Raw genomic sequence first — 12045 nt, 5'->3', positions numbered from 1 at the left:
TTTATGAATCGCGCAAAATCAAAATTTCTCATTTCATAGAAATTTCACGAATGTAGGTTACAGTCGACGCTGATATCGGCTTCCAACGTTTCACGGATACCGGATATCTGGCATTAGGAGGAAAATGATTAAAGAAATGGCAATAACGAACAGATTCAACGGAGTAACGTAGTTCTTTCATTTGGTATTCGGTGCACTTACGTTTTAAAGTTAGTCTTCGTCTTAGAAATTGCGATCGATCCTCGTTGCTTCTAATTGTAAGCTGCTGAAAGCTTAAGAGTATCGGACCAATATACATTTACAGACAATTGAAACGGTACATCTACCAATCTCAATAGAAGGAGATAAGCGCACAGTGGTCTGACGTGATAACACTTCACGCCGCCCCGCACCGGAGTACTTGTGCACCTTTCAGGTTGCGTTTACGTTACAGATGCGCAAACCTTCTCCGTAGCCCTACAACCTATTCTCGACCCAGAATTGGATTAGCTCGACGATCTCGAAATATCGCCAACCGGCCAATAATAACGCAATCTCCTTATCTAATTGCAATTCAGCGCCAAGACTTTGAATTTACTTTTGCATATGAAATAATAATTGTTATATCTCTGTTCATACTCTCGTCGTATGTTTATCACTGCATTTACAATTTCTAACATCTTGAATATTATACGTATGATATTTCTTGTATCGAATAGAATTTCGCATAAATTTCTTCCCGATATCTTTTTCAAATTTGACAATTTAACGCGTCCTATAAACATTCGACGAAACGCTGAATAATCTTGTTATTTGTACACTTTATTAAATACATTTGTAACGGAATTTATCAAAAAATTAATAGCGATAATTTGTATTCCAAAATGACATATGCTAGAAGATAATAAAAAAGGTCATGTTGAACAAGATGAATAATAATCTCGTCGTATTTTTATCACTGCATCTACAATTTCTAACATCATGAATATTATACGTATGATATCTCTTTTATTGAATAGAATTTCACATAAATTTCTTCCCAACATCTTTTTTAAATTTGACAATTTAACGCGTCCTATAAACATTCGACGAAACGCTGAATAATCTTGTTACTTGTACACTTTATTAAATATATACATTTGTAACGTAATTTATCAAAAAATTAATGGCGATAATTTGTATTCCAAAATGACATATGCTAGAAGATAATAAAAAAGATCATGTTGAACAAGATGAAAAGCGTTCTCATCCTTTTGAACGAGGTTTTCATCTACTTCGTTACATATATATATATGTGTGTGTGTATGTATAATAGCTCAAAGTGCGGATGTACTATACACCCGACAAAAATTAAAATATCTCGGCTTACACAGGAGATCGTATTAGATTTAACGATTGACAAAAGACACCTTCCCTTTCCCAGAATAGTTACAACCAATCTCCCCGTGAAATGAACTACGGTACAGGAATGGGTTACAGCTACTTGCAGGTATACACGCGAGAAACAATGATTTCCGGAAGAGTGGACGCTAATAACGAGACTTCCTTTAACCGGAGCCAATAACGCCCTGTCCTGTGATCCGCAATTAAAATTTAATTAGAAACATCGGCTTATCCGGCCACACGCTATCGCATATCCGTGTGTGCAAACTGTTTTGATACAGGTTCAAGCATCTCGCTTTTCCAACATTCTTCGGTCGTCTCGCGTCGAAGCGTGGAAAATTAGTCGTATCGCGAACGAAATTAAATCAACGATGATCCGTTAAAACGGCTTCTATCCGACCATTCTATCCACGTTCTTTCTTCTGTCGTTCTTTTTATGTTCTTCCAGTTGGACATAAGAAGAGGGTGATCGCGTGAGTATTTGACAAACATGGGAATCTTGAAGATCGATCGATAGATCGCCGGTATTGGGTATTATGTAAATAAATATCTATTTAAATAATTATTCAACCTATCGAGAAACGTTTCGTCTGCAGTTCTTTCTTGAATTTTCTTTAATTAATTTACTGAACTCTACCTTCTAACTGATAGCTTTTATACTTTTAACTATAAAGATGAATTTCAAATATGCGCTTTCAATATTTTTTTTTTTTCTTTTTTGTTGCTAATTCATCTTTCACGTTTCCAGTAAAGGATAATCAAGATATCCAAAAAATATCCTATCTTATACTATACGCTGTAGAATACACAATGCAAAATATTTCTTCAAAATTGGACGCGTTGTTGTCAGGATTTCGTGGCGTTCGATATTTTCGGAAGATCAGTTTCGAGGAGAACGTAACAGGAATTTTAAGATAGTCGTATTAATCGACCATGTATACGTCTCTGTCGTCTTCGATTTCCTCGATAAATTCGATGTTTTAATAAATCATCGCGACGCTGTTCCACGCGTATAAGATCTTAAGCAACCGAAGAAACGAGAAACTCGAAAGAATTGGGGTACTCGTTCGAATAAGAGAATAAAACAAATTTCGAGAGCGGAAGGGAAAGGAGTAAAAAGGACGAATCGGATGAAAGGACAAAGAAATATAGCGATGCTGATGCGGAGGAAAGAAAGGAGAAATTTTTATTAACGCCTCCGCTCGCAGCCCTGCTTCTGGCTTTTCGCCGAGTCACAATACCAGCGAGGTTTTTGCTGCTGAAATTCCGACACGGTCGCGGTGAGCATAACTCACTGCCGAATATGATATATTTCCCACGGTATCGTCGTGTATCGTGTCCCCGTTAAACCCGCAAGGATAGTTACCCGCGATAGCGATGGTCCGGAGGGGTGAAGAAGCGGCTGATGAAGGCTGGGGAAGGGTAAAGTCGGAGTAAAATCTTATCATCGATATCCACCGGGATTCCAAGTGCCAGGTAAACAGACTCGTATTTGAGATTTCCCATGCGGGGTTGACAGAGTAAGGGAACGTGGCTAGAGAGGGTTAGAGAACGGAAGGAGAAGGAGGGAAATGGTGGGAAGGATAAGTGAAACGCGAAAGAGGAAGAGGAAGAGGAAACTGGTTGTACCTAGGGATGGAGAAGAAGAGAGAGAATGAGGAAAAAGGAGAAAAAGAGGGGAGCGGTTCCGTGAGTGGCCCATGTTCGTGGACGGATGAAAACGAATAAAACCGACCGGATGTCCCTTAAGAGATCTTCATCGAGAGAGCTTTTGTACGTAATGCTGCGAGTCCGAATCGAGCACGAAATTACATTCTATCGCTGTTCTTTCATATTTCTTGTATCCCGAAATACCGATTCTCAAGCGGTGGAATCACCGATGTAATCTACTCGATCGAAAAATTTGATTTCGCGATTGTGCCGAACTAGCATGTACTTCGATCTTCGCCAAACGATCAAAGTTTTCTACGGTAGCATCTCCCTGTTTCTTCCTGTTATATCCGTTTCTTCTTTTTCCTTTGCCTGTGTTCGCCGGTACGCGACACATTCCCCCAAGAAGGATATTCGCATTGATCGAACAAAGTAACGGCGAATCGATGGCGACCAATTATCGAACCGGCACGCGTTTCTTCCTTTCCATGAATTCTTTTTAGGAAAATGATCGATGATGCGAAATACAAACTGCGAACGAAGCGGCGGCCGGCTCTATGTCGAATAATAGGGGACACGTTCGCGTCGGGGGAATACCTACCGTATTTATTCCGTGTGTCGGTGTTATTAATTGAAAATCCCCTATGCTTCCTGACACGGCCAGTGTTCCATATTTTCGTGGATTGCTGGGAATAGTCCGACGCCGAGGTAATTCTCCCGTGGAAACGGTATTTCCTTTCACCGGGGAACCGCGGCCGCGTTTTTCCACTTCGAGCCCAACTATTCGCCAACTGTTGCCAGCACATCGGCCGAAACAACGTCCTCGTTACCGAATATTCGTCGAAATTCGAACAAGGACAAAGTACGGGGCCCGTAAAGGAGCCACCGTTAATGTCAATGTCCATTAAGGCGTGTCGCTCGATACGCGTTGTCTCTTATCTTTTTCCGATTCTCTCGCACAATGAAAACTCTATGGTACCCTCGCTTCGCCAACCTTTAAACGCAATTCGAGATACGGTTTATTATAATTGAATTTTCTTCCTTTGGATCTTCGACGCGACTCTATTTTCCTATCGTTAACAAACTTCTCGAGTTGCAGCTTAAAATTGTAAAATTGTACAAACGCAAGGATGGAACGAAAGGCTACAAATTCACAGGGTTTGCGACTAATCGAGAATTTCGAGGTATTCGTTGAAACGCGGCCGAATTACGTGCTATTTTTCATTTGTCCTGGTCGCATGACGTTCTTGCGTTTCGAAGGCGATTCACGGACGGACATGTCGCGTCCAAATTAAGGGTTAGACAGGGAAGAAAGTTTCGCGCTGGTAAATTACATCAGTGGCCCAATTCCTCGAGTTTCCTCTTTCCTTCGTCTCCTTCGTTTTCAAATCCATACATCGCACGGATCGTTGGATTAATTAAACCTGAATTTAATTAAACAACCTGCAACGCGCCGCTGAGAGTCAAGCGTTAAATAAATAAAGGTCGGGGTGCAAGGATTCGAAAGAGGCAGTGGGAAAGAAAATCGTAATCGAGGCCAACCGCGTGTTCCTGACTAAGGAAATTGATAGTGAACCAGGGAACGTAGTTGGAAGATCGCAAACATGCTGACCGACAGGATCAGATACGCCATGGACCATTTGTCCCACAAACAACACATTTCTCTATTGGCACGACCTAATTGGAGAAGAACGCAAACAAGGAACGCGCATATTTTGGTGAGTATCGCTCTGCATTTTCTCCATCCGGCCGATCAATGTCGAGAAGAACTCAAACAAAGAACTCGCATACTCCGGTGAGTATATATCTGCTGGCTTTTTCCTACGATCGGGTAACGTCGTATTTTTATCAGGCGAATCCTTACGGCATTCGGCGAACGGCGTTGAAAGGACGAGCGTCGAAAAGAATCAAAGCGATGGCGCGGCCGAAACACGTTATCAAAAAATACGATCCAACGTGAGTAATTATGCGTTCACGCGATACGTATCCACGAGGATCGATACGGTCCGCTCGGCTCTTTCAGAGCTAGCAGCGACGTAGTTGCAAACTGGTTTCTCGTCTATCCATAGAAAAGCACCACCACCGTATCCGCGAATCCATCCGAAAACGCTCGCGGCTAAACCCACGAAACGCATCCACGACTTGGCGTTGCCTACAAAGAGGTGATCTCTTCTTTCCGCGAGACAGGCCGGAACCTCGAAGAGAATTAACGAATTGCTCGTTCCCCGATCAGATTGCTGTTGGCGAACATGAGATTTCCCACTAGCAGCGGCAACATAGCCGAGACGCTATGGAAGGTTCAGAAATCGCGCTACCGGAAATATCGATTCTTCTGCAACGCCAGACAGCAGCGCGAGATGAAGAAGAAGTGAGTTAGACAGGCACATTTATCTAAACGTTGACTGCCTACTTGAAAGTGATGTACAGTGGCTCGCGAGACTATTCAGACACGTATCTGCCACGGAATATTTTGCAGAATGTATTACGCGTATTGTACGAAACTTTTTGAAATTTCATTAACACTGCAACGAGACAACGAATATCTTCCGTATACGTTTGCGAATTAATTTCGAGTTTTTCCGATACAGTCGTGAATTTTACCCGAGCAGTCGTGCTCCGTTACAGCGCTATCGAAATTTCGAAAAGTTTCGTAATACGCGCATAATGTGTTGGTCACAATATCCTGTAACAAGCGTTGGAATACTTTTTCGAAACGAGGTTCCAGCGATCTCACGATCTTCGGTGTATCCTATTGTAGATCATTTCTAACTGTCGCGAAAAATTGCGAATTTGAATCATCGATCGGTTTTACGATCTCGCTACGATATCGCTTCGATCAAATATACGTATTTTGCATCAGGAGGAGGAAGCAGCTGCACGACTGTTCGTCGCGAAACGAAAGAATGACATGGCCTTGCAGATGACATCGAGAGAACGTCGACTGCAAGCGTCACGGGGAATGACGCGTAATCGGATTGTCCTTCGAACGTTTCACTCTCGCAAATGCGATCTCGTAAAGTCGGATTTGGATATCGAGCAAGGTCGTTTCCCTTCTAGCGGCCAACGAAGACAGGATCCTCGTTTGTCCGCTAACGCCGTACTCCACCGTAATTCGCGTCTCGCGTAACGTAGCAAGTTCACGAATGCAATTATCTACTTTCGAGGCGGTCTACTCTTTGATCAACTTTTCCCTTCTTGGGATTAAAGCGGTAAATTGGAGGTTGCGGGAAACGGAAAAAGTTGGCGAACGATTCGGTATCGCTGTTGGAACGATGGGAAATCATCGACGTGCCACGAGAATTTATCTTTCCTTCTTTTATTTTCTTTTTTCTTTTTTTTTTTTGCCTGGACATCGCACGAGGTTTAACGAGAAACCAGATATTGGCTTTCCACTTTCCATGTCGACTTTCCTGGGATACCTAACGTTACCATTAAACTTGGCGCGCAACTCGTGAACAGTTAGCAGACACGAGTACCCTAGATGTAATTATTAATAGTGCCCAAGGGTGTACCGAAATTCACCAAACAAGTAGAAGCGCATGTTGCTTCCTCCTCCTCCTCCTCTCGACTCCTTCACACCCTGCTCTTTCATTTTCCCGTTATTCCCGATACCGAGCGAAAACTATCCGCACGATGCGATAATTGCGCAACAGAGAGGAACCTGTTCCTCGTTGCTCGTTCCCGGCAATAGCCTAAATTTCATTCTGGTTTTCAATTTCACTTTTTACCTGGTCTCAATTTACCGGATCGCAGGCAAAAAATAATGGCGAAATTGCGCCGAGTGATCAAGCCGGAAGAATGGGATCAGCACATGGAGCTGTTGGAGATACTGGCCACTCCTAAAGTTCCGCCCAGGCCTAGATTGCCTGTAAGAGAGTTAGCGAGTTAGCGTAATTTAAAAGGAAATCGCCGAGTCGAGAGACGAAGTTTTCCAAGTTATATACCGGTGGAACGAGACGGAAACGAAAATGATGGTCGATCGACGTACGCAGATCCTTCGACGCGGCGTGCCTTGTCGTTTGATAAACGACAGATTCCACCGGTGTTGCCGGTGAAAACGTCGATGAAACGTAACGGGGACACGAAAGGGACGGGGAGAAAAACGAGCGTTCGTCGTTGCGCTCGTCATACAGTAGAAACCGAGTAGAAACCAAGTAGAAAGAGACGCGGTAACAAAGGTTCGTTTCGACGACAGAGATCGATACACAGAGTAACGGTGAATTGCAGGGTAAAAAGAAAAAATGGAGGCCGGTCAACATGCGGAGGATCGAAGAATTATCGACGCCGCCAGTGAGAGAGATACCGCCGCCCAAGGACCCGTCCGAAGTGCCAAGAAGCGCTCTCACCTACAGGATCACCAAACGTCTCCAGAAGATTGCATACCCGAAGACAGTGCCGGAGATTATACCGCCACGGATCCTCGGCAAGGTTTCCCCGGGCGCGTTGAGGGCCGTAGGTACGCGCTAGAATAGCTCGGCTTTCCTTTCTTCCCTCGGATTTTTCTTTCGCCGAACTTACCACTCAGCGGACTCGTCGTTGGTTCTACCAAGGGATTTTCCAGCGTCAGAAATCGTTCGCGTGCTTACTTAAGGAAGTTAGCGCGGAAAATGGGCAAGTTGAAAATTCCGTTGTACGTATAAGCGGAGGAGCGCGGCGAATCGAAACGCACGCTGAAGGTCTACAAGTTTGCGAGAAATTTAACCGATCCTGGTCCGAGAATCGGTTTAATTTCTCTCTCGTATTTCGAGTCAGCGCGGTTTCGCGAACCGTGAAACGGCGCAGAGTAATTAAAACGATGTTTTCCACGATTAAACGGCCGAACGAATACGCGATGTTTCGCCAGCCAAGTCGTCCGCTTTCGAATAAAGAGAGATTGCTTCCCTTCGACGAGGCACGAGCCACGACCGTTTGCCTGGCAAATGTAAATTTCCTTCGAAATTTCCTCATTAGCAGGCGACCATGTTTCCGCGAGATAAGTTTGCGGACCTAATTCTTTGCGTTAACCAATTAGCCGGTGCGTCAAACTAAACGGCCTTTTCTCCACTGCCAGCGTTCCGCCGTCACTGTTGAATTAATTCTCTTCCGTGCCATTTGTTCGCCTTAAGTGCGAGCGTTAGAGGCGACAGGATGCATGGTGTTTAATTTTGCAGCTACCCCGAGGACGATAATCCTGGCGAAGCCGGTTGAACGGCCGGCAGGGATGGAGACGGATCTTCGAGAAGACGCTTTCACGGTCTCGCCGATGGCCTTAAAAGCCAAGTGCTCTAGGCGGCTAAAATTTTTAGCCCGTCCCAAGAGAAGGAGATGAACTCTGAATTAACGCCGATCGCAATCGTGGAACAATAGCGCGTAACTTTCGTCCCCTATCATAACGTCACTTGTCACCGTACATTGTCCCTTATAACGAATATAGAAAACGTTGGAAATTTACAATTCTCTCGTACGTGTGTAACGTGTACTCTTCAATTCGAGTACCGTTTGCTTCCTTCCAATGCGATCGTGAGCCATAGCACGTAAAACTATTCCGTGCTAAGTATTCGAACATTTTCGTGAGCCACCGTATGGCCTTAACCCTTTGCACTCTGAATTTTATTTCAATTTCGTTACCAGCCCCTTTCAAGTGTTTTATTCGAAATTTACTTTAACTAAGAGATAAGACAATTTAACTAAATAAAGGAAGAAAGAAATTCGCTTAAATACCAGTTTTATCACGCTATCGTTGTATTTCGTAATTTTTAAGCGTGTGATATATCTCGAAACAATTTCCAGGATACAATTCTGGTTTTCTTTGGCGTTTCGCAAAAAAAAGGTGGACGCGAACGAACACGGAGCGAGGAAAGAGCTCCTGAGATAAAAAACGATGTCACACTCGACATAGGAGTGCAAAGGGTTAATGGACCACGCGTCCACTGAACGACGTGTATCAACGTATCCCATCGGTAGTCAGCGTTTCGAGAAACAATGGTCCTACCCCGATAACAACAACGGCACGAGTGTCTAATTTAGGTTTGGAAATTATTTGACGTTTCACGCACCATCGATTCGAGGAGCTTCTTCGCGAGCAACGTTCGCCATAGAGACCCGTAGGGAACTCGTTATCCCTTCGAATTGAACCGAAACGAGAGAGGGAAACCGTGTTGCCAATCTCAGCCTCTGATTGCCATCGCGAAGTCAAAGTTCCAGCATGTACCGGCGAATTAATATGTGCTTGACTGTTTCACCGGTGAGCAACGCTGGAAACTGTTATAATCGCACTGTTACGGAAATTCCGTCGGCGTTGCGCGTCTGTCTACCGCGGATCACTTAATTCCCCGAGTAACTAGTCCTGCTTCGCGAACTAGTTAATAGGATTCGAGACGTAGAATTTACACGAGAAATCCAAATACCATGATTACCGCGTTCTACTTGGGCTGACGTTTCGTTTCTAAAGTCAGCGACAAATACGAGGACTGCGGGAGAAAAACGGGATAAGTTCCACAGAGTAGCGATTTCGAAATTCCATCAATTCCTTCGTCCAAAATCCTTCTTACGTTTCGTCTTTTTCTTTTTCCACCCTGCCGATTTAAAAAATATTGTTCGTCGTGTCATATCGAAGTATCGCTCGTCCTAGCGGTGATACCCTTTCGTAATCTACAAACCTGAAAGAAACAAGTACGAACATCGAATGAAAATCAAGCTATCGCGTACCGACAAGTATTGCTCTTCAGTTACGAAAGAAAAAAGTAAAAACAAACATGGAAATTAAGAAAAATATAGCTGTCGCACACCTCTTTTTCCCCTGCGACGTTCGTGCGATACCTTGGGACGATCACTGCTCTTTTATCGCAAGAAAGACGGAGGATAATAAAATAAAAGAGAAATACGTCTCGCGAAGACACAGCGAACGAAGAAGCGTGAAATAATGGGCAGGAGTGTTCAATAGTCGTGTAAAAATGTTGAAGATGCCAGAGGAAAAGAATACAATGGGGATTCTATAGCGACAGTTAGTGTGTTTACACCGGATCGATGTCTCGCGGTACATCGACGGCAACGATGTTCGATACGTGTCACGTATTCCGTACGGACGGACGTCCCGTGCTCGATAGAAATTCGATAGAAATTCGATAGAAATTCGATGGAAAGGAGTCCGAACGTGTGGAACTTCTCTCGTCGACCGAGCCACCGATCGCTTCCACTCGCTGCAACGATTTTGTAAATAGAAGGCTGGTTCTGGCTTTTTGTTCTCGTTGTACGGAAGCACCGTCCCCTCTACCGGGCAAATTTGTTCCATTTTCATGCGGACTCGTTAGGAACGACATTCTTTTTTCAACCGACGGGAAACACGGAGCGGTAAGGTTGTTCGGGAAGGGTCTTCCTTTCCAAGGGAGAAACGAACAACGTCGACATTCTCTTTAGTCGAAATTAAAGGTATAAAACGCGACTCGAGATTCTTTCTTATAATACCATCCGGTTACTGTCTTTAATAAAATAAAATCGAATGTTTGAAAACTGTTGCGCATGACGTAAAAGTATAGAAAGAGAAGAACGGGTGTATGGGGCGCAGCTTTGTGATATTTTCGCTAGGAAACAAAAAATTGTAAAGAGAAACATAGGAATGGATACTCGGTTGTCGATATGCAGGTTAAATGGAGAAAATAAGAATACGTCGGTAGAAGCTAAACGATGCATACAGTACGATCGAAACCAGCTACTTTTTGTAGAAATGCCATTGGATATCGTGGATTTCCTACAGGTATGATGATTCCATTGATCCCTAACAATCGGTTCAGCCAAACAAAAATTAATAACGAAGCAGAAGATAAAGAGCTTTCTGATGTAGTAAACTGACCTACTTTTATAGCCGTAAAATCGATATTACATTCGCAGCAACCCAATAAATTACCAAGAGTAAATCGATTAGACATTACGCATAATCCTACCGGATGATGATGCTCCAGTATCAATCTATTTAGTATCAAATTCGTGGATACAAGGTTATAGAAACAAGCTTGCATACTTTGCACAAACTAATTACTCTGATAAATAGTCGTCAAATCGTCTTCCTTCTTTCGAACGATTGAGAACAGAGATCAAGTTCTACAAGAATTGTTCGCTTCGTTTCCACGAGAAAAACGTAAGTCACGTTGATTTTCGCACTCGGACCCGACAATTGCCTCCCCTACTCTCCAGCGAGGTCTCGACTCTATGGAAGAGTGGTTTCACAAATGACGCTTCAAAGTCAACGAAAACGAACTTGCCCACAGGTGACGATAAACGATATACCTATTCCAGATAAAGAGTCAGTCAGATATCTGGCCATGACTCCGGACAGAAGATTGACGTGGAAACAATATATCTTAGATAAAAGCAAACAACTCGGAGCAAAATTTAAAAAACCCTACTGGCTCGTCGATCGACGTTTCAACTTAAACACACAAAGTAGAATTACATTATACAAGGACGTATTAAAACCTGTTTGCACCTATGGAATCCAACTATGGGGAACGGCGAGTAATTCCAACGTAGAAATTCTTCAACGATTCCAATCGAAAACCTTAAGATCCCCGATAGATGCACCTTGGTACGTCACCAACGAAACGATACATCGCGACCTCGAGATACCCACAGTCGAAGAAGAATTATCCAAATTCAGCGATAGACGCAGCACAAGAGTTAACAAGCACCAAAACCCTGTAATTACTCAACTACTCGACACGTCGGAACAGATCCGCAGGCTAAAAAGACATTACACCTTAGACCTAAGCGCTAGATTCAAATAGAATCAAACATACTATAAACACTTATTAATCGTGTCGTAGTACCACGTCAGATAAATTTACTTAAAATTCTCCAACGAGAATTGATCGTAAAATAAACGCAAATGAAAAAAAAAACGTTGATTTTCTTTTCAGTTTAAATTAAAGTTGTTCTCGAGAGCAGAAACCGAACGAATGAAATGGCTCGTAAAATTTCCTCGACCATCGTGAAGATAAATGGATTGTCTCTGCATCGTATACCTATTAGGCAGTATCAATATGCCTCAGTTTCGTGGAT

General features: G+C 43.3%; 1 protein-coding gene across 1 annotated transcript; it reads left to right on the top strand.

Moving 5' to 3' along the window:
• Positions 1 to 4544: 4544 nt before the first annotated feature.
• On the top strand, positions 4545 to 8364 carry LOC132907887 (uncharacterized). Its single transcript, XM_060961346.1, has 7 exons — positions 4545 to 4730; positions 4865 to 4968; positions 5082 to 5174; positions 5246 to 5380; positions 6766 to 6880; positions 7240 to 7468; positions 8163 to 8364. Exons 1-7 carry the CDS (start codon positions 4617 to 4619, stop codon positions 8318 to 8320), a joined length of 948 nt encoding a protein of 315 aa, XP_060817329.1. The 5' UTR covers positions 4545 to 4616; the 3' UTR covers positions 8321 to 8364.
• Positions 8365 to 12045: the final 3681 nt, after the last annotated feature.

Source organism: Bombus pascuorum, chromosome 6 (genome assembly GCF_905332965.1).
Source record: "Bombus pascuorum chromosome 6, iyBomPasc1.1, whole genome shotgun sequence".
NCBI lineage: Eukaryota > Metazoa > Arthropoda > Insecta > Hymenoptera > Apidae > Bombus > Bombus pascuorum.
Note: the sequence above shows the minus strand (reverse complement) of the source record. Positions and strands in the feature narration are given on the sequence as shown.